Source organism: Trachypithecus francoisi, unplaced genomic scaffold, assembly GCF_009764315.1.
Source record: "Trachypithecus francoisi isolate TF-2019V2 unplaced genomic scaffold, Tfra_2.0 Lachesis_group0, whole genome shotgun sequence".
NCBI lineage: Eukaryota > Metazoa > Chordata > Mammalia > Primates > Cercopithecidae > Trachypithecus > Trachypithecus francoisi.
The window spans coordinates 157790880-157806724 of NW_022681453.1; the positions used below are offsets into that span (position 1 = coordinate 157790880).

At 38.2% G+C, this 15845-nt stretch overlaps 1 protein-coding gene across 6 annotated transcripts in view; it reads left to right on the forward strand.

The window, feature by feature from the left end:
• STAG1 (stromal antigen 1) overlaps positions 1-15845 on the forward strand; it is a 421343-nt gene that overhangs the window by 379402 nt on the left and 26096 nt on the right. For all 6 annotated transcript variants that reach the window (XM_033212569.1, XM_033212568.1, XM_033212571.1 and 3 more), the window contains 4 exons: positions 1817-1909; positions 7851-8025; positions 10019-10158; positions 13997-14098. In XM_033212569.1, the coding sequence (XP_033068460.1) occupies positions 1817-1909; positions 7851-8025; positions 10019-10158; positions 13997-14098 (510 nt within the window). The remainder of the gene's footprint in view (positions 1-1816; positions 1910-7850; positions 8026-10018; positions 10159-13996; positions 14099-15845) is intronic.

The window sequence follows — 15845 nt, forward strand, 5'->3', positions numbered from 1 at the left end:
TTATTTTTAGTTGAGACGGGGTTTCACTGTGTTGGCCAGACTGGTCTCAAACTCCTGACCTCAGGTGATCTGGCCATCTCAGCCTCCCAAAGTGCTGGGATTACAGGCGTGAGCCACCACACCTAGCCACTTCTGCACTTTTGAATATCTGTGCATTACCTGGAATACCTTTTTCTGTAGCTAGATTATTTTTCTCCTTCAGGACTCAGCTTACATGTTATCTTCTTTGGGAACTCTTTCATGACTACTTTTGACTCTGACTTAAGTTTTCCAACATGGGACCCATGTTTTCTCCTACCATAGCACTCCTTACACTATATTGCAGTTGCCTGTTCCCTCATCTGTTTCCTTCAATGTATTTTGAATGTTTAAAGAAGTTTCAGGAACGTTGAAGTTTAGTTATTAGATATTTATCTGCAGAAACATGAAAAGTTCTCAAGAGGGTGTCCTTTTTACTGCTGTGCACAGGATAAACTCGCTCCTTCTTACACATACTACCCTCATGTTAGCAAAAGGAAATATGTATGTAATTTTTGAAGTGTCATTATTTGAGATGTAAAGATCCCCCAAAAGACTCAGTGCTGTCATCTGTATAAAATAGAGTAGCTTAAAGAGTTTTAGTTGAGTACTTTTTAAGTGTTTCTACATTAGCCTTTGCTCAGGTAATTAGTCTTCATTGCTGTTTTAAATGTTAGTATCTGCATGTGTCTTACTCATTAGTCAGTGAGAAGAATATGAGCTCTTATATCAGATAGTCCTAGTTTCAACCCCTTGCTAATAATTACTGTTTGTTAGGATCAATATAAATACTAAACTATATAATAGTAAGCCCTTAAACCAGTGCCTGGTGGGTTGTAGGCACTCGATAAATTTAAAAATTTTTGAGACAGGGTCTTGCTCTGTCACCCAGGCTGGAATGCAGTGGCACAATTATGTCTCACTTCAGCCTTGACCCCATGGGCTCAAGTGATCTTCCTGCCTCAGCCTCCCCAGTAACTGGGACTATAGGCATTCTCCACCATGAGCAGCTAATTTTCTGTGTTGCCCACACTGGTCTCAAACTCTTGGATTCAAGCAGTCCTCTCACCTGGACCTCCCAAATCACTGGGATTACAGGCATGGGCCACTGCACCCGACTTGAAATTTCCTTTTGGACTTTTCAAATGTTCCTTATGGAATCTTATGTGGCCATCTAATTAAATCTGTTTACCCATCCAACCTTAGATTAAAGCCCATCCTCCTATGAAGATTTCTCCAACTTTGCTACAGTTAGAGTTAATACAATAACTTCATCTCCGTAATTGGTCTGTCTGCTAGAATGTTAACTATTTGAGGGCATGGCACTGTCTTACATTTATCTTTCTTTCCCTGACATTTTGCAGAGTGCTGAGATATAAGAGAATATAAGATAAATTCAGTACACATTTGTCGCCTAATTGAGTTTTTTTCAGTGTGCTGCTCTGCCGCCTCACTTTACTAGCAGTAATGTGTGTCACAGGAATGACTAACAATCTTAATCATATTTATAAAGGATTTATATTTATAAACCATATTTATAAAGGAAATTTGTTGAAAGCAATCATACTGAGTATTCCATAGCTAACTCTTAACAGTTTTAGAGTGTCAGTGTCACTGCCCCTTCTGTTAGGACAGATAACTAAGAAATGACTACATTAAATGGTTCCCAGCATTAAATTTGGTTATATGAATTTCCTTGAGAATAAACCAGTTTTGCTATTTTCCACTTATTGTTTCTTCTAGATCAGTTTTCTGTGATCCTGTAATTCATTCTTGCAAATTTGAATGTGTCTTACAGGAGGATTTGTTGGTATTGAGGAAAACAGTGAAATCCTTTTTGGCTGTTTGCCAGCAGTGCCTGTCTAATGTTAATACTCCAGTGAAAGAACAGGTAAGAAATTATCAGTAAGAGCTCTCAATAAAATCAACTCAAATACAGTAATGAACATTAAGAAGATACAATTTTTGCCAGGCTCGGTGGCTCACGCCTGTAATCCCAGCACTTTGGGAGGCCGAGGCGGGCGGATAATGAGGTCAGGAGATAGAGACCATCCTGGTTAACAGGGTGAAACCCCGTCTCTACTAAATATACAAAAAAAATTAGCTGGGCAAGGTGGCGGGCGCCTGTTGTCCTAGCTACTCAGGAGACTGAGGCAGGAGAATGGCGTGAACCTGGGAGATAGAGCTTGCAGTGAGCCGAGATTGCACCACTGCACTCCAACCTGGGCGACAGAGTGAGACTCCGTCTCAGAAAAAAAAAAAAAGAAGATACAATTTTTTTTTTATGGCAGTTCTTAGTACACATGTTCATTCCTAATATTTACTGGACCTAGAACAAGACTGTAGATGTGTGAATATTTATGTTGTAAAGCAACCTAACAAACTTATTATATAATATACATTCTTTCCTTTTACTTTCACAAGTATATTGTCATCAGCTGGAAGAGCAGGTTGAAATGTAGACTTTTTGACTCCTAAGAATTCTACACCAGAATGGCCCAGTGCAGTGGCTCACGCCTGTAATCCCAGCACTTTGGGAGGCCAAGGTGGGCGGATCATGAGGTCAAGAGATCAAGACTATCCTGGCCAACATGGTGAAACCCCATCTCTGCTGAAAATACCAAAAAAAATTAGCCAGGCATGGCGGCAGGCACCTGTAATCCCAGCTACTTGGGAGACTGAGGCAGGAGAATCTCTTGAACCCGGGAGACGGAGGTTGCAGTGAGCCGAGATGATGCCATTGCACTCCAGCCTGGGCAAAAAGAGCGAAACTCTGTCTCAGAAGAGAGAAAAAAAAAAAAATTCTACACAGAATATTGAGTGGGTAGCTGACATATGACATACCCTTTTATCATCTTACCTTCAGCTCCTTCCCACACCAGTTAGAGTTTCTAACACATGCATGCCAACACTTTAGCCCCACATTGAAACTCTTTCCATACCACCTGCCCAAACAGCTGCCCATTGACCACCCAGAAGCCTAGTATACATTGGGTCTGCAGTATGCCTAAAGAAGAGGCCTTTGCAGGCTCAGACAACAGGCTCAGGACTGTTAGGGCAAGGAGTCTCTGAGTCCCTATACTTGGACAATGGCATAGAAGTGGGGTTTGGTAAGCAGGTGGACATATCCCATTGGTCCAATAGATTCCTCATCTCTTGCAGAGGGGCATTGCCCAAAGAGGGTCAGGGTGGGCCAGGGAAGTACTGTTTCCATGATGTGATTTTGTAAACTATTTTTTAAATAGACTGTTGTATTGGGGAGTACATTTGTGTAAAACAGAATGTGTATTTTCCATACTATTTCTTATTTTGATATTGGGCTAGAGTCAGTTAATCTGGTGAAAGAGTACAGTATTACTTATCCTTTGCTATCTCTTCTTACAAATAGTGACAAGTATCTTTATTGAGTTATCAGCATTTAACTTAAAATGGAAATAGAGATGGTCTTCCCTAAACCTTATTCTTTAAATATTCAGAAGACCACTTATGCTGTGGAGAAATACCCAGCTCTGCCTTTTATTTTATTTATTTTTTTATGTTATGTTATGTTATGTTATGTTATTTCATTTCATTTTATTTTATTTTATTTCATTTCATTTCATTTTATTATTTTATTTTATTTTTTATTTTGAGACGGAGTCTCCCACTGTCGCCTGGGCTGGTGTGCAGTGGTGCAAACTCGGCTCACTGCAACCTCCACCTCTCGAGTTCAAGCAATTCTCCTGTCTCAGCCTCCCAAGTAGCTGGGATTATAGGCGCCCACCACCACACCTGGCTAATTTTTTTGTATTTTTAGTAGAGATGGGTTTCACTATATTGGCCAGACTGGTCTCAAACTCCAGACCTCATGATCCACCTGCCTTGGCCTTCCAAAGTACTGGGATTACAGGTGTGAGCCACTGCACCCGGCCTAGCTCTGCCATTTAAACCCCAAATCCAGTGTTTCTGCATCATACCTGCTTGGTGATGTCCAAAACTATGGCCTTCTGGTTAAAAAGTATTTCCTCTGGATTCTCTTTATGCTCCCCTTTTTTCAAATGGCTCTTTCTAAAAACCTTAGTATATTTCATGGTTGTGCTGTCAGGGCGTGAATTGCCAAGACTCTTGCTGCAGTTGGACAACCAGATATACAGGCATCTCAAACTAAAGGCCAAAATTGTGTTTTCCCATAGAAATCAATTTTGGAGGGGGCAGTGTTAGTGGATTGTTGGGAGGTTTCAGAGCCCTCAATTATCCCACAACAAAATCTTTCCATTGTAACAAACTGATCAGACCCATTTATTTCACTCAATTCATTAAATAGGGCAAATTTGGCACCATACCTATAATGTGTACAAATGTGTTCAAAGTTTCTTTATATAATTAAATTTGTTTGTAGGCCTTATTAGATACTGGTTTTTATATTAGTAGTTTTCTAATACAGTCATGCACCACTTAACAACAGGGATACATTCTGAGAAATGTGTTGTTAGGCAATTTCATCATTCTATGACCATCATAAGAGTATATTTACACAAACAAATAGTATTGTCTACCACATGTCTTTGCTCTATGGTATAGCCTATTCCTCTTAGGCTACAATCCTGTACTGTACAATACTATACTGAGTACTATAGATAATTATAATACAACGGGTATTAATGTATCTAAACATATCTAAAATACAGTATAAAAGATTTAAAAATGGTACACTTACCATAGGAATGGAAGTAGCTCTGAGTGAGTGAGTGAGTGAGTGAGTGAGTGAGTGATTGGTGAATGAATAGGAAGGCCCAAGACATTACTATACACCACTGTAGACTCTATATGTACCATACACTTAGACTACACTAAATTAATTAAAATGTTTTTCTTGGCTGGGCGTGGTGGCTCATACCTGTAATCCCAGCACTTTGGGAGGCCGAGGCGGACGGATCACGAGGTCAGGAGATCGAGACAATCCTGGCTAACACGGTGAAACCCTGTCTCTACTAAAAATACAAAAACAAAATTAGCTGGGTGTGGTGGCGGGCACCTGTAGTCCCAGCTACTCGGGAGGCTGAGGCAGGAGGTGTAAACCCGGGAGGCAGGGAGCTTGCAGTGAGCCGAGATCTAGCCACTGCACTCCAGCCTGGGCGAAAGAGGAAGACTCCGTCTCAACAACAACAAAAAAATGTTTTTCTTTCTTCAATAATTAATTAACCTTATCATACTGTAATTATTTAGCTTTATAAACTTTTTAATTTTTTTAACTTTTAAACTCTTTTGTAATAATACCTAACACACACACACATTAAACAGCTGTACAAAATATATATATATATATATTTTTTTTTTTTTTTGAGACAGTGTTTTGCTCTTGTTGCCCAGGCTGGAGTGCAGTGGCACAATCTTGGCTCACCCCAACCTCCACCTCCCAGATTCAAGCGATTATCCTGCCTCAGCCTCCCTAGTAGCTGGAATACAGACGTGAGCCACCACACCTGGTAAATTTTGTATTTTTAGTAGAGATGGGGTTTCTCCATTTTGGTCAGGCTGGTCTCAAACTCCTGACCTCAGGTGATCCGCCCACTTTGGCCTCCCAAAATGCCCGGATTACAGGTGTGAGCCATCGCGCCTGACCAAAATATTTTTTTTTTTTGTATATCCTTATTCTAGAAGCTTTTTAAATTTATTTTTTAAGACAGAGTCTCACTTTGTCACCCAGGCTGGAGGGCAGTGGTGTGATCTTGGCTCACCACATCCTCTGTCTCCTGGGTTCAAATGATTCTCATGCCTCAGCCTCCGAACATAATTGGGATTATAGGCGTGTGGCTACCATGCCTGGCTAATTTTTGTATTTTTTAGTAGAGACAGGGTTTCACCATGTTGCCAAGCTAGTCTCAAACTCCTGGCCTCAAGAAATCCACCTACCTCAGCCTCCCAAAGTGCTCGTATTAACAGCTGTGAACCACTGCATCCAGCCTATTTAATTTTTTTAAAAAACATTTTTGTTAAAAAATAAGAAACAGGCCAGGCGTGGTGGCCCATGCCTGTAATCCCAGCACTTTGGGAGGCTGAAGTGGGTGGATCATCTGAGGTCAGGAGTTCGAGACCAGACTGACCAATATGTTGAAACCCCATCTCTACTAAAAATACAAAAAAATTAGCTGGGTGTTGTGGCATGCACCTGTAGTCCTAACAACTTGAAAGGCTAAGACAGGAGAATGGCCTGAACCCAGGAGGCGGAGGTTGCAGTAAGCTGAGATCGCGTCACTGCACTCCAGCCTGTGAGAAATGGGAAAATTCTTCAAAGATTATAAAAAGTCACAATTTCTTACTATAAGATTGCTGTCCACTATTTGTGTGTGTGTGTTCTCAATCAGCTGCCCTAGCTTGCTCCAGCATGCCTGGACAGAACTAGACAAGCTCCAGCCCATAGTGCATGCCATTCCTTATTTGGAGATGCTTCCTCAACTATCCCTGGGCAACTTCCTTTTCTTTCTTTGTTCTATCCCCCTTACCTAATTAAGAAAGTTTTAAACTAATAGCCAGTCGGGTAAAGTGTAAAATGTGAGGTCTTATTCCAGCCAATGGAAACTGGACACAGCAGTAGGGTACACATGTCAGTCTCCTTTGTTGAGTGTGCTCTCGTGACTGGACAGTTATTGAGTAGCACCCTTTCTGCAGAAAGTAAAGCTCGCCTTTACTTTCATTGTTCATTTGTTTCATCATTTGTTCCCGTGTTAATTATTTTTTTTTTTGTGACACCAAAAACTTCATTCCCAGCAAGCCTGGGTGACAGAGCAGGACGCTGTCTTTAAAAAGAAAAGAAAAGAAACACACACATTAGCCTAGGCCTACAAAGTGTCATAATTACCATTATAAGTGTCTTCCACCTCCCACATGTCTCATTGGAACGTCTTCAGTGGCAGTATTTTGCATGGAGCTGTCCTATCCTATGATAACAATGCATTCTTCTGGAGTACCTCTTGAAGGACCTGCCTGAGGATGTTTCACAGTTAACTTTTTTCATAAGTAGGAGTACACTCTAAAATCATGATTAAAAGTGTAGAATAGTATAGTACAGTATAGTATAGTAAATACATATGCTGACAACATATTCATTATCCTCAAGCATTAGGTTCTGTACACAAGTTGTATATGCTATGCTATTATACGACTGGCATCATAATACAGCAGCATCACCACAAACAACATCACAACAAACTTGTGAGTAATGTGTTGCACCACAGGGTTATGTAGCTACTACATCACTAGGTGATAGGAATTTTTCAGCTCCATTACAAGCTTATGGGATCCACCATCATGTATATGCAGTCCATTGTTGACGGAAACATCAATGCGCAGTAGTACACTGACAGAATTTTTTAACATTAGAATTTTTAGAAGTATTCATTATACTATGTTGAATTAGAGTTTCAAATTTTATGCTAATTTGATTAAGCAATATACAATTGATTTCTAATCTTTGTTATAATCTGTTATATCAATTTTTTCCAGAGTTAAGTTAAACTCATTTTGTTCTTTTGACCTGTGATCAACACCTTGCTTAAACTCATTTTTTAAAAGTTCAAGTCAAACTATCTTAATGAGCTGTTTTTGAGTTGATACAGGAAAGTAAAAGAAATAGGTTATATTTGGGAAAAGTCTTAAATAAGACAAGTGTTTAGTGAGAAAAAGTAATTTTATTAAATTTAGAAATTGTAACTAAATATTTGGAATTTAAATACTTAAAATTTATATTATGGTATTGCTGTTAAACTATGTTTTAATTTCATATGTTTTCATTAATGTTGACTTGTAGTTCCATTTGTGTAGTATTTTGCTGATGAATTGCCTTTGTATTCCAGGCTTTCATGTTACTCTGTGATCTTCTGATGATTTTCAGCCATCAATTAATGACAGGTGGCAGAGAGGGCCTTCAGCCTTTGGTGTTTAATCCAGATACTGGACTCCAGTCTGAACTCCTCAGTTTTGTGATGGATCACGTTTTTATTGACCAAGACGAGGAGAACCAGAGCATGGGTACTTGTAGCTATCATCTTGTCAATATTGATTTTGTTTTACCAACCCCAAAAGATAGGAGAAAAGAAACAAATTCAATTCTAAAAATTATCGAGATTTCTTTCTTTTAAAAAAGTTGGCTGGGTGCAGTGGCTGGCAGCAGTAATCCTAGCACTTTGGGAGACCAAGGCAGGAGGATTGCTCAAACCCAGAAGTTCAAGAGCAGCCTGGGCAATATGGCGAGACCTTGTCTCTACAAAACAGAAAAAAACAAAAATTTTTTAAAAAATTAATAGTAGTTCAGAAACCAACAAGAATAAAAATGTACATAGAGAAGTCTCCCTCCTTTAACATTGTACCTCAGATCTTTTCCTGTCGTTATGTAAAGAGCTCTTTCTCGAACAGCTCTACAGCATTTCTTTATGTAGATATAGCATAATACATATAATCCATCTCACATAAATTGACATATGGCTAGTTTCCAGTCATCAACTATTACAAACTATGGTGTAATGAATAGTAGTGTACATTTGTCATTTCCCACATGTACAAATGTGTATGTAGGATAGATGTTGTTTCTAATTGGCTATGTCCTGGTTCATACTTTTTCTAAAGGAAAGTATCCAGGTTCCGTTCTATTCCTAAGTGGTCATTATGTATTACTTAACAAAACATAACTGTTTGGTATTAAATGCTGAAAAAGTGTTATCAAATCTCACTAGTGAAAACTGTGCTATGCCTGCAGAGTGATAACTTAGCAATATTAGACTGAATTGTTAATGATTAGTTGTAAATAAGTGTCACTTAGAATAGGTTATTTGTGAAATAGATTATTTAAGCTCTGTAAAATAATGTAAGAAGTATATTTGATCGACAAATCTATTTGATGCTGTTCAGCTCTTCTTTTAGAACATTTTGGAAAATACTAGTCTGTAAAACAGTGTGTTTATTTAGAGTCTGTTTTCATCTCAAGAGACAAATTTACCTGCTACTTGTCTTAAGCAAAAAAATGTCCACTTGTGAAAACCACTGATGCTTCACAATAAAACTATTTAGTAGAAAGGAGAGACTGCCAGCAAATTCTTTTTATGAATCTATACATATAAGGAAGAGAAAAAAGAATATAAGGGCAGGCCAGGACAGGAGAGGGTCAGTACAGAGCCTGAAACAAATGTTACCATCTGGAGTGTTGTTGGCATGTTTTTTCTAGGATTAGAAATAGAAAACCCAGTAGGGTCTGAAACTTATAAATTTAAGAAAGAAACACACTTGTTTTGAAAGTATTTGATAGGGCTTTAAATTTTTTTCGATGTGCATAACATGGTTTGCAAAATATTTTGTTTCTCAGTTGATAATGTAACCATGTTTAGGATGAACACTGAAAATTTAACTCATCCATATTTCCATTTCTTCCCTAAATATTTTTCTGAAAGAAAACTTTTTCCCTGTGTCTTAAAAATTTTCAGAAGTGTTCTCTCTGTGAGAATGTATTAACCATAAGGAATATTGAAATAAGAGAAGACAGCATTTTAAAGGTAAACAGATAATTTCACAGTATTGCTTTGACACAAGTATCAGAAAAACAATCTTTTTATACAGCTGTCCTTCAGTATTGTGGGGGATTGGTTCGAGGACTCCCACTCATACTAAAATCTATGGATGCCCAAATCTCTTAAATAAAATGGTATAGTATAGTCAGCCCTCCCTATCTGTGGTTTCTGCGTCCACAGATAGGGAGGGTAGACTACATATGGTTTGCTTATCTTATTCAGTCTTTACTATGGTAATCTCCTAAGAAGAGAGGAACCTTAGTATCTATTTAGTGTTTGATAAATAAGTAACTAAACACAGCACCCTAAAATAATTAATATAACAGTTTTTGTCCCATCTAAAACTGATTTGTACTATTTGTGAAGTTATAATATTAAGCTAATTTTCAGTTATACAGATTATCTGCATTGTTTTACATGGATAAAGTACCAGAATTCATAACCAATTTATAATCTGTGTTTAGAGGGTGATGAAGAAGATGAAGCTAATAAAATTGAGGCCTTACATAAAAGAAGGAATCTACTTGCTGCTTTCAGCAAACTTATCATTTATGACATTGTTGACATGCATGCAGCTGCAGACATCTTCAAACACTACATGAAGGTATAGTTAAATATTCTTATTTTTCTCCTTCCTCTAACTGGCAGAGAAATTTGCAATTGAAAGGGTGAAGACAGAAGCTAAAATTGACAGCTTTTCACCTATGTAATGTGGATTTTATGATAAAGTTTCTCTCTTTTATATAAGCTTTTTATCAGTCTGTACTATTATATCCATTCCACTTAGTAGGAGTTCGAGCATTTATATGAAAGAACATACTTTTTAGCTATTTTCATAAGCTCCATTTTGTTCCTGACCCTCTGAAAAAGCAGTGCTCAGAACTCTTCTTGATGTGGCCCAACAGGCACAGATGGGAGGAAATACTTCTCAGTTTTCCTGTATTTGCCTTGTTCTTGTGTCACAGAGAATGTTCTCTTTTGCCTCCATTTAGAATTTTGTATGTGCCATTTGATCTACTTGTGTCTTCATGTTTGGATATGGTCAAATTCCAGTTATGATATAGTAGCTGATTTATCATATTTTGCTGAACAGCTGTAGTGTGATGAGTAATGTGCTCTTAGCCAGAGGTTTAAGTAAGACATGATTTCTGCACTAAGGCGCTTACAGATTAAGAGTTAACTAATATGTAGGCCGGGCGCGGTGGCTCAAGCCTGTAATCCCAGCACTTTGGGAGGCCGAGGCGGGCGGATCACTAGGTCAGGAGATCTAGACCATCCTGGCTAACATGGTGAAACCCCGTCTCTACTAAAAAATACAAAAACCGGGCGAGGTGGCGGGCGCCTGTAGTTGCAGCTGCTCGGGAGGCTGAGGCAGGAGAATGGCATAAACCTGGGAGGCGGAGCTTGCAGTGAGCTGAGATCCGGCCACTGCACTCCAGTCTGGGCGACAGTGCGAGACTCCGAGACTCCGTCTCAAAAAAAAAGAGTTAACTAATATGTAAACATAATGTAGCATACTGATAATGAATGACTGCCATGTGTTCATGCCATTTATATTTGAGACACTGTTCTAAGACTTTCACATTATCATTGATCTTTCTAATAACCCTGTGATGTAAGAAATAGTATCATCATTTACATATAAGGAAACTAAGGATCAAGAGGTAAACCTTCCAAGGTCACACACAACTATTAAAGTAACAGAAACTGGGATTTTATTTTAGGCTTGTCTAACTTCAAAGCTTAGCTCTTTTCACTGGACCACAAAGCTTCAGCATGATTATTGTTGTGATAGATGTATAAATTACTAACCTAACACCAAATATAGAGAGAGACTTAAGTGAGAGGAACAAGAGAAGAATTCCTAAAGCTAATATGTAAACAGAGTTGCATAGATGAATAGGAGCTTACTAGATGAGCATGGGAAGGAAGACAAGCCCTTGCCATGACAGCAGCATAAATGTACCTACCTGTTTCAGCTCATTTTTCTCTATTTAGTCCACAAAGAAATCATGAAAGAGCTTGTCAAACTAATTATTGATATCCAAATAGACTGTGATATTTGCTTGTTGAACCTTTCTAAAAGAAAATGTCATGATCTGTTAGTAAACTTCTGCTTGCTTCTAATGACCATTTCCTTTCCAAATATTTGCAGGCATTACATTTAATAATGTATTCTGTAATCTTAGGCTCAGCATCAAGCTCACTGATGGTATTGTTCAGAATAGTTATTCCTCATCCTGATTTTCCATCGGTCACCTGGAACATTATTGCAAATTGCATGTTCCTGGGTCCCACTCAACCTAATGAGAAATATCTAGGGTGGATCCCAGGCATTTGTGGAGGAGGGGTTAATTTTCCATATAACCTTTCCCTTGGGAAAATCAGAACTATGATTATCTTTCTCTGTCCTCTAGCATCTTTCCTATTCTTCACCATTTCTTAAAGAGCAGAAAGTTTCCATAATCTCCACAAGTTTTGTTAAGACACAATTCATCTGGCCTTGGAAACTAATTCAGTTCGGAACAACTTGATGCTTTCATTATCTCTTCACTAAACCTGGATGTTAGTTCCATTTAATAAGTGTTTATCCTACCCTTTTTATATAGTTTTCTCTTTAGCAGGAAATAAAGAGGCATAAAATGTGTTGAGTTCTGGTTTTTCCTGGTAATCCTTTAACAATAGTTCATTGGTTCCAAGAAGCGAGTCTTATTCAGAATTTTTATCATCCTTAACCCAAGAAGCGAGTCTTATTCAGAATTTTTATCATCCTTAACATTTCAGGGATACTTCTGTTCATTATAGGCTCTAACCTTTTTGTGAGTATTGTAATAGCTATTTGCTCTTCTCATATATGGCTATGTGGCTTTTCCTCCAACTTTTGTACATAATTAGTTCAATCTGAACTTAAAAGAAATCTGCCTGCTCCAGTACTTTGGTATTTTGATATTTCTCTTTTTTTCTTCATTGAGATAATTCTTCTTTGCACTACAAGGATGATCCTTTTGAGCTGTTCACCTTTTAGCATTTCACATCGTGGAAACATACCTATGTTTTTGAGATTTTGAAAATCGAATTGCCAAACTATTATTAATCACTTCTTCACATAGGCTGTAGACTTTAGCTTGGAAACAATATCCAGATTTAATGGTTTTAAGTGAAACCTTTTGATTATTTACTCACAGAAAAAATTCTTTAAATCTTGTGTCAAAAAATGAATTATAACTTTTCCCAGTCACTGCTGGAAATGTCTGTGTTTTACTTTTTTATATTTCGATAGTAAAATATAGACATGTTGATAGGGGTTTGGGGGATGAGATAGTACACAAAGTATTAAATGAAGAGTTAAGTCTGTTACCCTAATCCCCCCTTCCCCCTGTTTAGGCCCACCCCTCAGAAGTAAGCAGTTTTAATTGTTTTGGTTTTAGTTCTTCAGGAGACTTCTACCAAAATTCTGTTTCTTGATCTGTACCTTTTAGATGTTGTCTGTTCAATCATGTTTTAAAGAATGGGTCTGGGCACAGTGGCTCACGCCTGTAATCCCAGCTCTTTGGGAGGATGAGGCTGGTGGATCACTTGAGGTCAGGAGTTCAAGACCAACCTGGCCAACATGGTGAAACCCCATCTCTACTGAAAATATAAAAATTACCCAAGCATGGTGGCACACACCTGCTGTCCCATCTACTTGGGAGGCTGAGGTGGGAGAATCGCTTGAACCCAGGAGGCAGAGGTTGCAGTGAGCTGAGTCATGCCATTGCACTCCAGCCTGGGCAACAGAGTGAGACTTCATCTCAAAAGCAAATAAAAACAAAAACAAAAAACAAGAATGGACAAGGCGAGGTGCAGTGGCTCACGCCTGTAATCCCAGCATTTTGGGAGGCTGAGGTGGGTAGCTCACTTGAGGTCAGGAGTTCAAGACCAACCTGGGCAACATGGCAAAAACCCCATCTCTACAAAAAAATTTTTTTTTTTTTTAAATTAGCCAGGCGTGGTGGCACACGCCTGTGGTCCCAGCTATTTAGGAGGCTGAGGTGGGAGGATCACCAGAGCCCAGAGTTGAAGGCTTCAGTGAGCTACAATCACACCACTGCACTCCAGCTTGGGTAAGGTAACAGAGTGAGACCCTGTATCAAACATGAAAAAACAAGAATGAGGAATTTTTCTCACCACCTCTCTTCCTGGAATTCCCAGCTTTTTTGGTTTTACTAATATTAGTTCATAATCTTAAACATCAAATGTGCATTCCTTTAACTTTAGACAGTTATTTAACTCCTATTATGTTTAAGATGAAGAAATTAAACACTTGTTTATTTACCTTTCCTTTCTTTCACCAACCTGTTCTTTTTTTTTTTTTTATTTTCAAAGGAGATGATGCCAACCTATTCTTTATGTCATGAAATTTCAATAATTTTAAAGCTATGTTTTCTTTTTTTCCCTCACAGTATTACAATGACTATGGTGATATTATTAAGGAAACACTGAGTAAAACCAGGCAGATTGATAAAATTCAGTGTGCCAAGACTCTCATTCTCAGTTTGCAACAGGTAAGAAATTTGGAGAGAGGGAGACAAATAATAGAAATAACATTAATTGCACTTCTCTGTGCTTAATATTTGCTAGGTATCTTGTCTCATTTAAACTAGGTCATTTTATATAGTTTTGTCAGTGCATTATGGTGGATATTTTCTGGTGCAAAGACATAGGTTAGGTGTCTTTTCTTTTGGAAGAAAATCCTAGAGTTCATATTTCAAAAGATGTAATCCTAAGGTGATTTATTCTTGGACTAGATGAAATGTGAAATTGGAAATTTAAAAAGTAATAATTTAAGAAGAAAAATATAAAAAGTATTTCATGAGGAAGGGTAGCAGGAGATAAAATGTTTTTCATATTGCGTAAATAAGATTTCTAATAAATGCTTAGTAATTTAAAATTATTTCAGGAGGCCTGGTGGATATATATATGTGATATGTGCATATTTATAAATACATAATATATATATATGTCTGTATGTAGTTTATGATAAAAGTCTCATATCAGTGGCAAAAGGATTGGGACTATTCAATAAATGGTGATGGGTCAGCTGACTGTGTATTTGGAAAAATAGGTGTTTATAGTCCTACCTAATGTGTATCCACAGTAACTACTAGATGGTTTATATATAAAAGGCCAAAAGTAAGGGTTTATGAGAAAATAAGAGGATATTTTTTAAATCCTCTTTCTAAAGAAGTCACAAAGTTAAAAATTGATGATCTGTTCTTCTTTTTTTTTTTTTTTTTGTAGAGATGTGTTTCGCCATGTTGGCCAGGCTGATCTCAAACTCCTTGGCCTCAAGTGATCCACCTGCCTTGGCCTCCCAAAGTGCTGGGATTATAGACATAAGCCACCTTGCCCCAGCCAATCTGTATAAATTTATATAGATTAAATAGATGTATACATCAATCTGCACTTTGAGCAAAGTTAAAAAAAAAAAATGACAGATGGGGGAAATATTTTCAGTCTTACATAGCAAATCCTACAGATCAGTAAGAAAGATAAATAAATCCCATAGAAAAGTGAGCAAGGGATATGAAAAAGGCACTTTTCCAAGGAAGAATCTTACAAACCAGTAAACATGAAAAGAAGCATTAGGCTGGCGCAGTGTCTCACACCTGTAATCCCAGCACTTTGGGAGGCCGAGGCGGGTAGATCACCTGAGGTCAGGAGTTCAAGACCAGCTTGGCCAACATGGTGAAACCCCGTCTCTACTAAAAATACAAAAAATTAGCTGAGCATTGTGGTGGGTGCCTGTAATCTCAGCTACTCGGGAGGCTGAGGCAGAAGAATCATTTGAACCCAGGAGGCGGAGGTTGCAGTGAACCGAGATCATGCCGTGGCACTCCAGCCTGGGCAACAGAAATGAAACTGTGTCTCAAAGAAAAAGAAAGGAAAGAGGCATTAATTATATATAACATAAATAATTAATAATTAATAAAAGCCAAGCACATTGGCCCACACATGTAATTTCAGCACTTTGGGAAGCCAAGGCAGGCGAATCGCTTGAGCCCCTGAATTCAAGACCAGCCTAGGCAACATGGCAAGACCCCCGTATCTAAAAACTAAAACAAAAATAGCCAGATGTGTTGGCACGCACCCTGTAGTCCCAGCTACTCGGGAGGGTAAAGTGAGAGGATGGCTTGAGCCTGGGAGGTCAAAGCTGCAGTGAGTTATGATTGCACCACTGCATTCCAGCCTAGGTGACAGAGTGAGACCCTATTTCTAATAATTATTATTAATGAAATACAAATTAAAATG